The sequence below is a fragment of the Meriones unguiculatus genome, chromosome 14 (assembly GCF_030254825.1).
Source record: "Meriones unguiculatus strain TT.TT164.6M chromosome 14, Bangor_MerUng_6.1, whole genome shotgun sequence".
Lineage (NCBI taxonomy): Eukaryota > Metazoa > Chordata > Mammalia > Rodentia > Muridae > Meriones > Meriones unguiculatus.
Genome location: NC_083361.1, coordinates 86509586 through 86528374, shown reverse-complemented (window position 1 = coordinate 86528374; position 18789 = coordinate 86509586). Strand labels below are relative to the sequence as shown.

The following is an 18789-nucleotide window of genomic DNA, read 5'->3' as shown; positions in this document are numbered from 1 at the left end:
GCCCACACAGGCCACCCTCCACCCTTGCCCATACCCCATATACCTCAGCTATCGTCATTCTCAGAGCACTGACAGGGGAGAGCTCTATGTCCACCAGGTGGGCGGCTTTTAAACTCTGCCCAGTAAAGATTGCGCAAGGACAGAAAACAGCAGAGAGTTAGAATTTTAAGGCAAACAGGGACATAACAGCTAAGAACATTAGCACAGCGCCAAAAAACCAAAAAGAGGTCTAAGGGTTATCGTTGAGCTTCGGAAAAGTAAGGTAAGAGACACTATTATTCTAATTTTTTGGTGGCAAATGGGCAAAGCAAAAATATCTCAAATTGGTCAGGATTTTAAGTTTGTGAAACTTGACAAACTTATTCATACTCTTGATCTTCTTTTTCTTTGAAAAGCAACATCTCATTTTGTAGCCTTAAATTCAAGGCAATTCTCCTGCCTCAGTCTCTCAACTGCTGGAATTACAGGAACGAGCCACCACACAGAATCATATCCCGTATCTTCTAATGTTCTGCTTATGCAGCTTCAAAGAAGTCAAACCCTAAAATAGGTCACTGAGTCACTAAGCAGAAGCTGAGTGCTTTTAAAGGGCGGAAAAACTGGCCGGTAGCTCAGCCTCAGAGCACCTGCCTAGCATGTACATGGCCCTAGGTTTTATCCCCAACACTGACCAAATAATAATAATAATAATAATAATAATAATAATAATAATAATAATAAAAATAAAAATAAAAAATAAAAATTTAAAAGGAGAGGCATTATTACAAAGAAAAAAGACTATTATGTAGGAAAAACAAGGATTTGCTCCATTTAGCCTTCAACACAAGGCAATTAGAATGTAAGGGATAAAAACCAAACCAAACCAAACCAAACCAAACCAAACCAAACCAAACCAAACCAAACCAAACCAAAACTGGGTATGGTGGCTCACACTGTAATCCCAGACCTAAAGGCAGAGACAAAGACGGTTTCTGTGAATTTGAGGACAGTCAATGCTACAAGCTAACACCTTATTTTAGAGAAAAAGAAAAAAAAAAGAGTCAAACATATCTATTAAACTCTATTAAACTCTTGAACTGTCTTATAGGCTCCTCTGGTATTGACTTTTTATTTAAAGACTTATAAATATGTCTTTGCCTTCTGTCTTTTCTAGTCTGCTTTAAGAGAATATACTAGAGATGATCATGCATGTCTTATTATTTTGTACTATTAAATTTTGTGTTTTTATTGTCAAACTGGCGGTTTTTTAAATTCAAATAATTGTAAACATTTCTCAAACCTGAATACTTCTGACCAGTGTCTGCTACTACCTTACAACTGCCCACTGGGGCTTAACATTGATACTTTTAACAATTCAGAATATGAAGAGAACCGTCCCCATAATTTATATAAAGCCAACCAAAATAGTACACACACATTTATCATTCCACTTATCAATCATATTCTGGTTAAAGTTTAGCCAGTGGTTAAAGGATATAGTATGAAGAATTTCATGGTCAGAGAATATAATTTACACTTAAAAAAAAAAAATCCACTGAATACTTTTGCTTCTCTGGTTGCTTTCAAATTTTTCTGTAACTTCTTCAACTCAACTTACAAAGCAGAGAGTTCTTAGCACAGAGACACCGGGCATGCTAGCCGTACTAAGAAAACTGGTGTGGTTTCTCTGTGCCTTCACAGTTGTTACAAGATTAATGAGACACACTCAGCTTCTGCTGCTTATTCAAGCACAAACAACAAGTGAAATGAAGATGTAGATTCCCTTACAGTATCACTGTCACAAGGCTGGAACTGGAAGGGCTGAGGCTTGTGAAATACAGCATTCTCTTGTAGAAATAACTGAAGGTTATAGTCCCGGACCACCTGAAGACAAAACAGGAAACCGTAAGTCTTAAGGAAGGTTAAACTGTCCAGTAATTATATTCCGAAGTTTAAAATTTATGGGCTAGCCAGACGGCACATCAAGTGAAGCCCTGTGGCCTGAATTCAATCGCCAAAACTCAGGTAAGGGTGAAAGGAGAGAACAGACAGCACAAAGCGGTCCCCGGCTCTGCAAGCTCGCTGTGGCTGCCTTGCGTCATCAGTCACACCCACATACACCACACCAAATAATGACGAATTTCAAACGTTTAAAGTGTAAGGTTACTCAGCCACTTTCTCATTTTCTTATTTTTGATACAGAGTCTTACAGTGGCGCTCTGCTGGCCTGGAAGGCACTACGTTGAGCAAGCTGACCTTGAACCCACAGTTTCCCTGCCTCGGTCTTCCAAGTGCCGGAACTAAAGTATCGTATCGCCGTGTTTGGGTTCTTTTCTTTAAGACAAACAAGCAATTTATTTTACTTTTACCTATGTGCATATGTTCACGTCCGTGTACGGCTTGTGGACCTGGGAATGCAGGCGCCCAGGGAGGCTAGAGGCTGTCAGGCACCCTAGAACTGGAGCTAAAGGCGGCCTGCTACGGGCGCTGGGAATCCAGCTCGGTTCCTCTACACGATCCTGCTTGCTCCTAAGCACTGAGGCATCTCTCCACCCTCCCTGCTGTTTTCTAAACATACAAGAAATCTTCCAGTACTGTGTGGTCTAAAGGAAACAAAAAGGCTACACATGTTACTTTTAGTTCAATTGAGTTCTTACTTAGGTGTCTCATCTTCTCAAGAATCTGAATTTGGAAAATGTTAGCTTAGACACTATTCCAGACTAGGAAACCAGAAAAATAAAACGCAATATTTTAAGATGGTAAGAAGATAGCTACTATATAAAATCTATGGCTGGGGTAGCAGAGAAGGGAGAGAAGGGAGAAGCTGAGCCGGAAGCACATAGTTTCTCTTGGTTTCTTCTAGCTCATTTTCTTGTTTTAAAAAAAGATTTATCTTCCAGCTAGGTGTGGTGGCAGATGGCTTTAATCCCAGCACTCAAGACGCAGGGGCAGGCGGATTTCTATGAGTTCAAGGCCAGCCTGGTCTACAAAGAGAGTTCAGGACAAGTAGTACTGTTATACAGAGAAACCCTGTCTTGAAAAAAAAAGATTTATTTTCATTCTATGTGTACAGTTCATAGGCCCCTTAAATCTGAAAACCACATTGCTGAACGGCATACCTTGAGAAAAGAAAGGCTAGGAGTGAGCAGTATGCGACTGAACATAACCTGAGTTCTGCTAGGCCACACTGCTTTCTCTTTACTCATCTTTTATTTGCTGGATATTAGAGATCATTAAAAACTGTGCACAAGTGCAGCTCCTCTCTTTTGCATATGGTTACACAATTGTCTCGGGGTATGAAGATGCGCTTTTCACTGAAAGGTCAGGGCACCTCTGTAAAAATCAGCTGTCCATGCAAGTACAGGTTTATTTCAAGACTCACACTTTTCTATCACTAGTCACCTATGTCTCTCTTAATTTGTGACTTTATAGTAGGCTTTATAGACTGGAGCTGTGAGTTCTTCAATTTTGCTTTTCCTTTTCAATATTTAGCTACTGAGGGTTTTTCATAGTTCCATATAAACTTGAGGCTTGTCCTTTTCACTTCTATAAGTAGAAATGGCTACTGGAGTTTTGATAGGGATTATATTAAATCTGTGAATCACTTTGGGCGATACTATAAAGTCAGTAATGTGAAACCCCCAATCTATGAATGTTTATTATTTCTATTTATTCAGATCCTCCTTCACAATATTTTAAAATTTTCAATATGCAATTCTTCAGTTGAATTTATTCCCAGGTAGTGTTTTCTTTGGATACTACTGTAGTTGGAACTGATTCAAGTTTATTTTCTATCATTAATCGATAAGAGTTTAGAGTAACTTTGCTGAACTGCTTTTTTACCTGGATTTTTTTTTTTTTTTAGTAATTTTTATATTAGTTTTATGGGCATATAAAGAATCACGCCATTTCCAACAAACAGTACTTTTGTAATTTTGATTCTTCTTTTTCTAACCTAGCTGTTTAAGTTAGGACTCTGAGTACAGCAGTTCAGTGCATCCATGAGAGCAACTCTTGATCTTGGTAAACACGTAGGTAGCAATTCACCAATGAGCAAGGTATTAGCTGTTGGCTTTTCAAAAATGCTATTGGATTCTGCAAATTCCCTTTTATTTATAGTTTGCTGAATTTTTGTTTTGAATAAAAAGTTTCAAAATTTGTTAAATGCCATTTTCATATCCTTTGTTTCTGTTTGTTTGTTCTGAGAACGGGTCTCTGTGTTATATAGCTCTGATTATCCAGGCTGGCCTCAATCTCATAGAGATCCATCTGCCTCTGCTTCTTGAGTGCTGGGATAAAAGATGTGTGTCATCATAGCCAGCTTTCATATCTACTGAAATGATCATAATTTCGTCCTTTATTTTTTATTAGATTCACTTCTCTGGTTAGTTTTCAAGGTATTATACATTATAATAATAAACAATTTTCCAAAGAAATATAGGATAAAATTGTTGTTATGAATTGTTTGTTCTCTGACCAATAATTTGCACAACCTGAGACCCAGCCCACGGTAGAGAGCAGCCCCTGACACTATTAATGATGCTCTGCTGTGCTTGCAGGCAGGAGCCTAACTTGACCGTTGTCTGGGAGGCTCCAGCCAGCAGCAGATTGGACAAATGCTGGGACTTAAAGCCAAGCATTGGGTGGAGCTCCACGGGTCCTGTGGAAGTGTTGGGGAAAAGATGGAAGGACCTGGAGGGGACAGAAACCTCACAAGAAGACCAACAGAGACAACCAACCTGGTCCCATAGGGGCCTTCAGAGACTGAGACGTCAACTAAGGAGCAGGCACGGTCTGGACCTAGGCCCCGCGGCACACAAGGGCTGCTTGGTCTTCATATCGGGTGCCTGGCGAGTGGAGACTGTGGTAGGGGTGTTTCTTTTTTATTAATTTTTTATATTAATCACAGGTTATTGACTTTGTATCCTAGCCGTAGCCCCTTCCCCCATCTCCTCCCTGCCCCTTTCCAAGTCCACTGCTAGGGGAGGTCCTTCTCCCCTTCCATCTGACCCTAGCTTATCAGGTATCTTTAGGACTGGCTGCCATGTCCTCCTGTGTGACCTAGCAAGGCTGTTCCTCCCTCAGGGGAGAAGGGGGAGATAGAGGAGCCAGTCATTGAGTTCATGTCAGAAATAGTTCCTGTTCCCCTTATTAGGGAGCCCACTTGGATACTGAGCTATCATGGGCTGCATCCGAGTAGGGGTTCTAGGTTATATCCATACATGGTCCTTGGTTGGAGAAGCAGTCTCATAAAAGACCCCCGTGCCCTGGTATATTTTGTCCTTGTGGGGGTGGGGTGTTTCTAACATGGACGCTATTGCCTGCTTTTGGATCACTTCTCCCGGGCAGGGCTGCCTTGCTTGGCCTCAAGGGATGAAGATAGGGTCAGTCCTGATGTGACTTAATGTGCTGGGAAGGTTGATATTGGGGAGGGGAGTGCTCCTTTTCTGGGGAGAGATGGGGGACAGGGGAATGGGAGAGGATGAGAGAGGGAGTACCCTTGGGACGTAAAATAAATAAAAAAAAGAAAATAAAAATAAGTTTTAAAAAAGAGCTACATTACTAATTGGTAGAAGAGGTGTCCTTTGCAGTCAGAAAGTAAGCACACAGAAACACACTATACAGAGCTGCTTTTGGAGCTACTATTCTAGAAAAAAAAATAGCTGTGGCAACATCTGCTTCAGTTACATATACAAAGCATTTCATAAAATATTAAGGAGAAGAACAAGTTTCATAAATAATTAAAATTTAATAGATGCTCCTAGTGTTAGCTGTTTCCATTTAGGGGATGAAAGCTGTAGCGAGCACTTTAAAATTTATAGAATGTAATGTCTGCATGAATTACCCTTAAAACATCTTTGGGACTACGTTATGTTATGAGCAAGGAGGAAAAGCAGATTTTTACCCAAACAAAATAATAACAGTGCAGAATAAAAAAGTCCACATTTCCAAACTTTGCATTCAGTTAGCAACCTCTGGGTTGCTTTCTGAACCGTAACCAGGGCAGCATAAAGAGCTCTTTGTAACAGGAAAGCACACGCATGACACTCCTAGGTGTGTGCCCTTCTCACTGCAGGGCACATCCCCAAGCTACATCGTTCAGGGCCAACTCTTTCTCCTACCACTTCAGTCTTGACACAAGAACATCTCATTTACACTTCACCACCGGGGAGAGAGACTCCTGAGGGAAGGCAGAAAATAAAAGCTTATCTCTTTGTAGCCAAAGGAGTTCATGAATTCTTAATTCATTTTCAATAAAAATAATACAGGATAAAGAGATAAACTATCACAGCAGAGTAGCACTACAGTGATGGAAGCACCGTGTATGACAGAGAGGAGGAGAGAGAGCTACTCTCGGGCTTAATCTACCTTCCTTTCCATGTAACAAAAATGGAATCCACGATGTAAGAAACACTACCAATGCCTAAAAAAAAGCAAATACATGTACAATAGCTTTCATGCATACATGTTTTATAAGTTAAAAATAATTCTAACTTAACATTTTCTTGGAAAAGAAAATTTCAAAGAATTCTGCCAAAGGATAACCTGACAAAATTAGAATAAAAATAGATTACAGTTTCTACAAAAGCTGGAAATGAAAAACATCATCCTGTCACAGTCCCACTAAATGTAAAATTCATTTCAAAATAATTCACGAACTAATGAGGGGAAGATGTAGAAATAAGAATAAAAGCCCTTTATACCACAGACTGTAGTGGAAGTAGGGTTTGTGTGTGTGTTTAGTTAACTGAAAACAAGAAAAATAAGCTTTTCAAGAAATAGTAAAAACATAAAATAAAGAATATAGAACTACTTTAGATAAGATAGTAATTGAGGAAACAGAACAGAAACACATTTGTGGCAAAATTAATAAAACTGACTGGTATGTGTTACACAGAAATAACAAGAAAGATGGCTGCAGAGACAGACAAGCTCCAAAAAGATGTGTGCCACCACACCTGGTAAGTAGACAACTATGTAGGAAAACGAAAGCTGCCAAAACGTACTACGCCATTAAAAACGAGGAAAAAAATTCAGAAAACCTAAATTGACCACTAAACACAATTTTTTTCCAGTAGTCAAAACCCATCACTATGAAGCAGGGCATGGTGGCACATGCCTGTAATCCCAGCACTGGGGAGGTGGGCGGATCATTGTGAATTTGAGGCCAGCCTAGTTTACAAAGCAAGTCCAAGACATCCAAGGTTACACAGAGAAACCCTCTATCAAAAACACCAATCCAAACCAAACCAAAAACAAACGAACAAACAAAAAACATCACTATGTAGAAAGAACAAAACCAACAAACTTTTATAGACAATTTTCCTCCAATATCCTCTTATGATTTCAAACACATACATCAAAATAAAAAGAACTGGCTGGTGTAGTAGATTACACCCCTAATCCCAGCACTTTGGAGGCAGAAGCAGGTAGATCTCTGAGTTCAAGGCCAGCCTTGTCTACACAGTTAGTTGCAGACCAGTCTCAGCTATGTTTTGAGACTCTGTCCCAAAAATAAATGGTTGAATGAACAAACCAATATACTAAAAAGATTTTCAAAATGATCACATGTATACAATTACCATTTTACTTCTTTTCTTTCAAAAACATATTCATCCATTAATCCATCATTCTTCCTACACGTCAATGTTTTTATATTTTTTATTGGGTTCTGGGTAAGGATAGATATAGGATAAGATGTTACAAGTATCACTCTAGTAATGTTTATATTTGATATCAAATATAACTCAGCATCTTAACTATTTTTTCTTCTTTAACTTTTTAAAGATCAATTTATTTGTTGTTATGTGGATGAGTGTTTACCTGTGTGTATGTACTATGTCCACCATTTACATGCCTGGTGCCCATGGAGATTAGAAGAAGGCGTCAGATCCCTTGGACCTGGAGTTACAGTTGGTTATGAGTGAGCCACCACATGGGTGCTGGATGTGAACCTGGACTCTTTCCAAGAGCAACAACTGCTCCTAACTGCTTAGTCTTTTCTCCAGCTCCCTTGTAATGTTTTTCTACACACAGAATGGGGAGTTCAGGTACACTGAAACAAGAATATTTGCATTAGGAGGAGTTTAGGATATAAAGAATCTGTGTACCTTTCTCATTCCTGTCTTGTGAAGATGGATTACCCTGATTCCTAAATAGTTTCCAAAGACATTAGTCAGTTCCCATTTTCTTTGATAAAATAAAACAAAACAACAAAATCAAAATGAATTGAGCTAGATCTTTAAAAAGTAGTAGATCTAGATAGAATGTATACATTTTAAAATGCATACAGTTAGGAAATATATATAATGCATTTTTTCAGAAAGAAATATTACAGGAACAGTTTATCTTCTAAAGGAAAGATTCACTACTGTTAAAAAGAAACATAATTGGCTCTCTGCTCCTCCCTGTTCCAGAGACAGCCACATCTTTTCCTGCAGTGCCAGCCTCTGCCCTTAGACACGATGATGAAGGTCTTGAATGGACTTGGCTGTATTGGATGCCTAGTTACCAGGGCTACCTGCTTATCTGGTAAAGTGGAGATTGTGGCCATCAATGACCCCTTCATCGACCTCAACTACATGGTCTACATGTTTCAGTGTGACTCTACCCACGGCGAGTTCAACGGCACAGTCAGGGCTGAGAATTGGGAAGCTTGTCATCAACAGCAAGTCCATCACCATCTTCCAGGAGTGAGATCCCACCAACATCAAATGGGGCGATGCTGGTGCCGAGTATGTTGTGGAGTCCACCAGTGTCTTCACCACCATGGAGAAGGCCTGGGCCCACTTGAAGGGTGGGGCCAAAAGGGTTATCATCTCTGCCCCTTCTACTGAGGTCCCCATGTTTGTGATGGGTGTGACTCATGAGAAGTCTGACAACTCACTCAAGATTGTCAGCAATGCTTCCTGCACCACCAACTGCTTAGTCCCCCTGGCCAAGATCATCCATGACAACTTTGGCATCGTGAAGGGACTCATGATCACAGTCCATGCCATCACTGCTACCCAGAAGACTGTGGATGACCCCTCTGGAAAGCTGTGGTCTGATGGCCATGAGGCTGCCCAGAATATCATCCCTGCATCCACTGGTGCTGCCAAGGCTGTGGGCAAGGTCATCCCAGAGCTGAACGGGAAGCTCACTGGCATGGCCTGCCGAGTTCCTACCCCCCCAAGTGTCTGTCGTGGATCTGACATGCTGAGAAACCTGCCAAGTATGATGACATCAAGAAGGTGGTGAAGCAGGTATCTAAGGTCCACTAAAGGGCATCCTGGGCTACACTGGGGACCTGGTAGTCTCCTGTGACTTCAATGGTGACTCCCACTCTTCACCTTTGATGCTGGGGCTGGCATTGTCCTCAACGACAACTTTGTCAAATTAATTTCCTGGTATGACAATGAATTCGGCTACAGCAGCAGGGTGATGGACCTCATGGCCTACATGGCCTCCAAGGAGTAAGAAGCCCTGGACCACCCACCCCAGCAAGGGCACACAAGCAAGAGAGAGGCCCTTGGCTGCTGAGGAGCCCCTGACACTGAACATCTCCCTTATAGTTTCCATCCCAGAACCCAGAATAGTAGGAGGGACCCAGGGAGCCCTACTCTCTTGAATACCATCAATAAAGCTCACTATACCCACAAAAAAACAAAAACAAAAACAAAAAAACAACAAACAAACATAATTTATCTGTTTCTGAGGAAAAACAATCATATTTATTTTCTTTGTATATTCAGTGTGGCATGTTGGCAAAGTTAATAGAACAATATTTTAAATAAAAATGTCATTACCAAAGAATGAGAACATAAAGAAACTGTATTTAATTTGTTAAAAACAAACTCCAAGGTATTATGGAATTTATTTTTAAATCAATCACTAAATGACACATTCCCTGTTCACACCTTCCTTACTCTTTGCATTGATACATGACCTTGTTCTCTTAAAAGACTGAGTTGAATGGATTTGAAATTCATGTCAGCAGATCATTTTTCACTGATTCTTCTCAAAGGTAAGGCATAAGACAATAGACTGAGAGCTAGCCTGCTCTATCACACCCCCACCTTTCATTCAACTCATCCAGAGGTGATCAGAACATTCTCCCACTTTGTTAAGAAGACTTTTTCCCCCCAGAAAAATGCCCTTTAAAACCTGTTTCTACTATCACTGGTATTTTCACTTTGAATGTATGAAAAAACTTTAGATTCTAAAATGACAGCACCACCCACTGCATTAAAGACACATTACCTTGCTGGAGTTCTCTAGCAAAAACTGGAATGTATTTTGTATAGCTTGGCAAGTTTCTAGCTCAGTCCGGCTGAAGGCTATTAAATAATCCTTGAGGTGGTCATACACATTTCCATCAAGAGCCTGAAAGAGAGGAATATATAGAAGCCAAAAATTATGATAGAGCTTTGGCACATAATTGCTCTGTCTTTAAGAAAGTAGAAACGTACATTTTAAAAATCTATTAATAAACTGACAAAAGACACAGACTATTACATAAGAACACGCGAGCAGTGAGCGGTTACTAGGGAAGTGCTGAATTTTTAATGAAGAGCAACCAACAAAGGAAAATCTAATACTGCTAAAGCTTAGGAAAAAAGAGAACATTTTGGAGGCAAAAACAGCTGGGTTTGCTTATTTGCTTCTGTAGACACTTCAGACAATCAGGTGTAGGAATGTTATATGGTCTATTTGAAAGAATTCAGGCACAGAGCTTGGAACAGACACAATACAATAAACAGGAATCTTTTCCATTATTGGTAGAATTGATTTAGTATATTTGGCCACAGAGCAATCTGAGAGAAAACATGATCATTTATGCACTTGTGTTTGATTATCTACAGAGAAAGTGTTCCTGTCACGCACATCTAAGGCAGAGAGGTCAAAGGGAAAAACACTCAGATCTCAACAACTGTTCCGAGAACTTTCCTGCCATTCTAGCCTATCAAAACAGCAGCCTTATCTTTAGTCTGTATTTTTTTCTTCTCATCAGCTCACAGAACTGGCGTGGCGTTAGCTCTGCATAGTAACTGCTCTCCAATCAGGGCTCGCTAGCTCTCTCCAACACACAAAGTGCCAACGCGCTTTCTTTCACAATTGCTTGAGTACATTTCTTTGTCTCAACAGAACTGCCAACCTTTCCTTTGTTTCCTAGACACTCTAGAGGTCATTTCAGCACGTGCATACGTATTTTAGAGCAATATTGTTTTTTACAACTTTCAAATAAAAATGTTTTGTTTTGGAATTTCACTTCTACCTTTATTTTAGCTTTGGCATCTGCTTCTAGTTCTCTGGGAATACACACAGGAGAAGAACTGCCTTTGGCCATATGGCCACTTTGTTTTCCATAGTGCTGTACCTTATCGACCAGCAATACATGAAGATTCTTCATATCCTTGCCACCACGTATTTTGTGTGTATGTGTTCTGCTTTGTGTTGTTTTCTTGGTGTTATTGTTGAGATTTATTTATTATGTGTATGAGTATTTGCCTGAATGCATGTCTGTATATCACATGTGTACAGTGTTCCTGGTGGTCAGAAGAGAATGTCAGAGATCCTCAGACTGGAGTTACAGATGGTCTGTGAGCCATCATGTAGGTGCTGGAAACTGAACCCAGGTCTTCTGAAGAACACACAGTGCTTTTAACCTCCGAGCCATCTCTCCAGTCCTCTTGCTGTGTTTTACATCATGAAAGCTAGTCTAGTGATGAGATGGTATTTCATTGTGACTTTAAGTTTTTTTTTTTTTTAATTATTTAACTTTATTTTATGTGCACTGGTGTGAGAGTGTCAGATACCCTGGAACTGGAGTTACTAGAACAGTTCTCAGCATTCCAGTGGTGTTGGGAATTGAACCCAGGAACTTTGGAGGAGCAGCCAGTGCTCTTAAACACTAAGCCATCTCTCCAGCCCTGACTTTAAAGATTCACTTCTTTATTTACCAATGACGCTGAGCATCCTTACAGTTTTGCTAAATATTGATCTACTTAGTTCTCTATTTGGAGAACTAGCTACTCAAACCTTTGATTTTTTTTTAGACAAAGTCTCCTGTAGTATTACTAGAGTTTATTATGTAACTAAGGGTGACCTTAAACTTTCAAAGACAAAAACTTATTTATTTATTTAGAGAAGACACACGTGCCATGGCGCATGTGTGGTAGTCAGAGTACAATTCTGATTTTATTTCTGTTGGGTTGTGAGATCTGGGTATCAAACTCAGGTTGTCAGGCCTCTACCCACTGATCTCACTGGCCATCTCCCTGGCCCACCCTCAGCTTCTGATCCTTCTGCTTCCACCTGGCATTACAGACATGTGCCCACGCCTGGTTTATGCAGTAATGGGAACTGAACCCAGACCTTTCTGCATGCTGGCCAAGTACTTCACTGAGCTACATCTCTAGCCTTTGACTCATCTTTTTCAGTTGGGATTTCTTTCTGATTTCAAGTTGCAAGAATTAAGGGCTAAATTATGATGTCACCTAACACAGCTGTTTTTTCTTGTATTCCTTATATGTTTTCATAAGAATCATCTTAGAAGTTTTACAATTAATTCTTTATTTTGTGCTTGGCTACTACATCAAGCTTTTGACTTGAAACAAAATAAAACAAACCTGCCCCCAGAATAATAATGCTGAATCACCTGCCTTCTACCACCAGATGGCACGAGTGAGTACTATAAACCCAGGCAGTGCAAATGCCTTAAAATATAACCTTCACATAGTAGGAACACTATCAGACACTGTGGTGGGTTGAACTGAAATAAAAATTTCTACCTTAAACAATTAACCTGTTTTTTTAAAAAAAGACATTTTCTGATATGAAGTTTCGGACTTAGAAATGTTCTTAGTAGCTCATCACAATGATCTTGTTTGCAAGAAAACATTCAGACATTATCTATATACAACACATGATAATACAGGTATGAAGAAGGCACGCACGTTAAGGTGAACGAAATCCCCGTCCAGCCTGATGACCTTCTACTGAGTGTCACCTGTGCTCAGACGCTGTTCTAGCTGTATGAACATGAGCGCCAGGAAGCAGAGAAGTAAAGAAAGAAACCAGAGCCTTTCAAAGTTAACTCTAGCAGTGCACTTCACACAAGCAAGCACACACTCTGACACAGAGCTACACTGCTAGCCTTCAAAGCGCTTTCGTTATTTCTGATCTTGCTTTTTCCAGCAATTTCTACATCCAGCTGTTTCTTCCAATCAATATCCTTCCTTCCATTATTTTTCTTTCCTTCCTTTTTTCTTTTGACAAGATCTTACTATGCAGCGCTGGCTGACCCGACTCTCACTATGAACACCAGCCTGGCCCAAGCTCACAGAGCTCTGCCTGACTGTCTTCCGAGTGCTTGGATGACAGGTGTATGTGACTACGCCTGGCCCTGCCCTCCCCCTTCACACCGCAGCTGGGAGGCTGTCTCTGCTTCACATGACTGTTCAACACGGTGCACTGGCTATGCCTTAACTTCAGAAAGTTTTGTTTGTTTTAAACTTTACCACTGATGGCATGATTTGGATGTGGCTTACGTCTGCCCCTTTTAACTCACCTGTTTCCCATTTTTCTTCACTGCCACACTTTCCCTAAATTGTGCATCTCCGGTCTTTACCAGTACTTCTCTTTCATCTCGGAACTTTCACACATGCCTTTTCCATTCTCTCTTCTTGTCTTGCTCATTATTATTCATCCCTAAGAGCTTCTCTTGATCACTATGAACTCTAGACGTTTCTTGTCATTTTACAGCATGGCATAACCTTGTGTTCACGACACTTGCCTGTCTTTTCTTTGGTTTTTGAGCCCTATGAATAGGAGGGCTCCTGTCAGTCTGTTTATCATTGAACATTGAGTGTCGAGCATGGAGTCTGACATACTGACAATGATTAGCAAATAACTGTTTGATAAATAACTTATTGGATCAGAATCCACAGGTTTAAAAACATGGGTGAAACCACATTAACCCCCATGACCGAAAAGCCTGATAGTATTAACATTAGCAGAAGAGGAGCAACAGAGTTCACAACTGTGTAATGCTCTAGTCCCCAAACTTAAAAAAAGGCGTGAGTGCACAAACAAAACATACATAATTCTGCCTTCTAGTCATTAAAAATAAGAACTGTAGTTCATGTCAGCCACATTTCAAACTGTGTCTTTTGATTACATTATAACAAAACTTTCATTTGCATAGATAATTGATTATGAATAATTTAGTCCTTTGCCTTCCTATATTTTTTGTTCCTTTTCAACTAAACAGATCAAACTCCTTCTAGTAGAATGCTGAGACCCTCCTGTCTTGGGTCCTGGAACCCTGACTAGGGACAGTGAAGGAATGAAGAAAGGACACAAAAGACGAACACAGTAAAGCTGGCTGGGGTCAGGTGGGGTTCTATTACTTGCTGCTGTGGGCAACTCAGAACCTCAGTTGTTTATTAGGGAGAGGGTGGGGGAGGGGTTACTTAGTCTTGGTAGAAGGACTCTGTAGGCAGCAACCACTCTCAGGCTACAAACATCTGGGAAAAGGAAGCTGCAATTGCTAGGTTTTGCACAGACTGGTCACTTACCTGCACTCAAGACTCTGGAGGAAAGCTTTGCCACCCCTCTGAGCCTGGTCCATCTGGTGACAGCTCTGCCAATTTCCCATGAGCCCAAGGCGTTGGGGTCCTTGGCATGGCTGTGCCCATGTCAACAGCACACATTCACTGAGGACAACACACACTCAGTGCTTCCTCTACTCCCTACAGCAGACAATTTTTATTTAAACTCGATCAAAAAAATCCAAAAGATGTATGTTCTTATAAATTTAAAGTAAACACTATTTTTAAGATTTATTTTAATTCTTTATATCTGTGGGCACTCATGGAGACTAGAGGTGTCAGATCCCCCAACATGAAGCAGGCAAACGTAAACAGCCTAATACGGGTGCTGGGAATTGAACTTGGGCCCTCTGCAGAGGCTGTATACACTCTTGACTACTGTGCCGTCACTCCATTAAGAGTTATTAAATGATAATGGTAAGAGAAGCACAACTCCAAAGGTGTGACATGGGCTTACGGGATGATGATGCGTATGAAGAATAATCCAGGTGCTCTGGATGAGTTCCTTGATTGTCTTTAATACTTAAAACTTAGTAGCTCAGTCATCCAAATATGTATTTCAAAACTTTTCACTATTTTACATAAAAATTGAAAGGCTTTAAAAATTATTTTATGTGTTCGAGTGTTCTGGCAGCGCGTCTGTATGTCAGAAGAGGGTGATGCAACTCCTGGGGCCGAAACTACAGACGGCTGTGAATCGATCCCAGGTCCTCCATAAGATCAACAATGCTCCTAACTGCTGAACCAACTCTCCAGCCTCTTAACAGAAATACTAAGGAAAAATATTCTGTGATATCTAAATTGAGAAGGCAGGACCTTGAATCAGCACATATGGATGGACCAATAGCATTGCTTTTTTTAAAAACTGAATTTGAATGCCTTTAAACAGCCATGTTGCTTTGCAATTAGCTACAGACTAAGAAGAAATGTTTTTCTACTTATTCTTTCTGACTTTTTTACTCATTCTATCTGCACAATTACTAAAATCCATTGAGTATGGAATCCAAGTTCATAAGGGCAAGTATTCAAAATAGAAACTAAAAAAGGGGGCATCCTAAAGGCAAATTCAGACACTTGGAATTCTAGGGTCCTCTACTCAACCTCTAACTTTACAGGAACAGTATAAATTTCCTGGAACTTGCTCAATGAGGAAAATCATGATGAGCTAGGAATTAGGAGAAAAAAAACATGTCATTTTTCTAAGCATTTGATGTAATTTCCCTTCAAGAGGGAAGTTTAAACAGTGGCCTCCTTATTTAGAGTCAGGAAGGTCAGATTCTGTACTCAGTATTATGCTGAGGTCTTCCTTCATGCAGCCTATAAAAACAAGCTCTTCTTTTTCTGAGAACGATCGGCATTTCTAAAATAGTGCAGGGCAAAAGTCAAGGAAATAAATATCAAGATGATAAATGTGAGCTAGCTTAAAATTAAATCATAAAAATCCTTCAGTCCTCCTCTCCTGATACTGATACTGGAAGAAAATACTGATTGCCAACTTTCTTTTATAATTTTTTTTTCAGGAGTCCCTAAATTGTACCAGTAAAAAAAACAGCCTTTTATAAATCTAAGGAGATCAAAGCAAGCCCCTGGGCTGCGCTTCTAAGTGTAAATATGTTAAGCCATGGCTCAATCTGTCAACCGATAAGAAGTAAAATTAGAAACACCCTGTCTAGCGTTCTTGGGTTGTTTTATTTAAAAGCTCCGAGTTACTTAAGGTTTTGTCAAGAGGAAGCAAATAAGATACTTTTTGTCTGAATTAGGAAGCAAAGCAAGGAAAAAGTCTAGTCCTGCATTTCTAAAGTCTGTGCCTCCACTCCAGTCCCTGCTGGCGGGAAGAGAAGTCAGGCTGAGAGAGGTTTTGCCAAACTACCGCGGCCGTCCGCTTGTGCGGCCATCGCGGAAGTCAGGCTGCAGGGCCACCGCAGCATGGACCAGGGGCAAGTCTCCAGCAGCACACACTTGTATTCAAATCCCAGCCCCCCGTTTCCTAGCAATACTACTCGAGAAACACTGATCTTCAGCACACACTTGTATTCAAATCCCAGCCCCCCCCGTTTGCTAGCAATACTACTCTAGAAACACTGATCTTCAGCACACACTTGTATTCAAATCCCAGCCCCCCGTTTCCTAGCAATACTACTCTAGAAACACTAATCTTCAGCACACACTTGTATTCAAATCCCAGCCCCCCGTTTCCTAGCAATACTACTCTAGAAACACTGATCTTCCTTAACTTTCCTGATGGAAGTCAAAAGAATGTTACTTATAATAAAGAGGCTTATTAAAATAATAAAACTGAACTATCTCTACCAGAAAACCTCAATGATTTCCCTTTACCATGGTAAGGGATTTTAGTGACAGACTTGGTTTCCGAGTCTGACTGTGTCATGAGTTTGTGTAACGGAATCTTCTAGTCTGTTTCTTCACCTATAAAATGAAATAACAGCTTCTCATGGAGTTTGTTAAGAGGTACTTTTATGTGCTATTTTAATTACTTTATTTCTTTCACCATGTTCTTAGGAATGATGTTTGTAGCATGTGCCTGGAGGTTACAAGTCGCATTTTATTTCAAAACAATCTGGTTTGGATTAATACAGCATACTATTAACAGCACAGCAAATTTATTCCTGTACTGCTCCATTTTCTTCCCTCTCTGGCTGTTACTACTGTGTAAAACATATGTCTAATTATAATCTATCATAGTGTTTTATAATTAGTGTTTTCTGCAGTGACTACTTTTGTATTTGTTTTTTAAAACAGGTTTCATGTAGTCAAGGCTGGTCTTGAACTTGCTACGCAACTGTGGCTGGACTTGAATTTCTTTCTCCTCCCCCCAACCCCCAGTCAAGGTTTCTATGTAGTCCTGGCTGTCTTCAAACTTGCTATGTAGACCAGGCTGGCCTCGAACTCACAGAGATCCACCTTCCTCTGTCTCCTAAGTGCTGGGATTAAGGGTGTGTGGCACCAGGCCAGGCCATGCACTCTTAATTCTCCTGCTTTCACCTCTCAAGTGCTAAGAGTCATATACTATCAAACCAAACCTTATGCATTGTCTTTCAAGGCAGACCAGTATTAATCACTCATTCTTGGACTGGATAATTGCCCACACTTTTACCTTCCAGTTCAGATTCTTCTACTAGCTCAACTTTGTTGCCAATCCTCTCTATTTATTACTTATTTGGGCAGTGCTGAGGAATCTAAACTAAGGCCCTAACATATTAGACAAATGCTCTACCACACACCACACCACACACACACACCACACCACACCACACCACACTCTAGCACCGTTATTTCATTTTTTTGTTTTTGTTTTTCAGGACAGGATTTCACTGTGTATCCCTGTCCTGGAACTCACTCTGCAGACCAGGCTGGCCTTGAACTCATAAAGATCCACCTGCCTCTGCCTCCCTGCTTCTGCTTCACTTTTTAACTTTCAATTCCCCTTACTCATAAATTTTAAAAATTTGGTGAGCAAGTTTATATTTTCCTTCTGCTGTTTAGACATGATTCATTTTAGTTCTTTGAACACGTTAAAATAGGCGATTTAAAATCTGTGTCTAGGAATAAAGTTCACTATAAACATTTTTTTTCCTTTTTTTAAATTTACTCACTTTGTATGCCGATTGTAGGCCCCTCCTCCAGGCCCCCTCCTCCTGTGTCCCTTCCCTAGTCCACCAGCAGGGGAGGTCCTCCTCCCCTACTATCTGAGTCTAGCCTATCAGGTTTCATCAGGACTGTCTGGATCCTCTTTCTCTGTTGCCTAGTAAGGCCACCTCACCAGGGGGAGGTGACAAACAGCAGGCAACAGAGTTCATGCCAGTGACTGCCCCTGTTCTCCTTACTGGAGAACCCACTTGAAGACCACAATTTGTTTCCATTCCTCAGTTGAGGGACATGTAGGTTGTTTCCAGAAATACTCATGCACATAAAACCATAAAAATAAGAATGCACATACAGCTTGGGAGAAGATGATGGCAAGCTAGTTTTTGATAAAGAACTTTTGCTTAGAATATATAAGCTCATAACTTGGCATGGTGGCACACACCTTTAATCCTAGTACTTGGAAGACAGAGGCAGGAAGGTCTCTGGGTTTGAGGCTAGTGTGGTCTACAGAGCGAATTCCAGGACAGCTAGGGCTATACAGATAAATAAATACACAGGGCTCAAAAAAAGTAAATAAAAATAACTATATAAGCGCATAATTTAGTAAAAA

At 40.4% G+C, this 18789-nt stretch overlaps 1 protein-coding gene and 1 pseudogene across 3 annotated transcripts in view; one reads left to right on the top strand and one right to left on the bottom strand.

The window, feature by feature from the left end:
* The window catches only part of Fchsd2 (FCH and double SH3 domains 2), a 169443-nt gene that overhangs the window by 39021 nt on the left and 111633 nt on the right, over positions 1–18789 (bottom strand). For 2 of the 3 annotated variants that reach the window (XM_021640968.2, XM_060367675.1), the window contains 3 exons: positions 10222–10344; positions 1768–1863; positions 44–115 (listed from right to left, as the gene is read on the bottom strand). In XM_021640968.2, the coding sequence (XP_021496643.1) occupies positions 44–115; positions 1768–1863; positions 10222–10344 (291 nt within the window). The remainder of the gene's footprint in view (positions 1–43; positions 116–1767; positions 1864–10221; positions 10345–18789) is intronic. The other variant, XM_021640969.2, reaches the window with a different exon arrangement.
* Positions 8439–9612, top strand: LOC110550786 (glyceraldehyde-3-phosphate dehydrogenase-like; annotated as a pseudogene).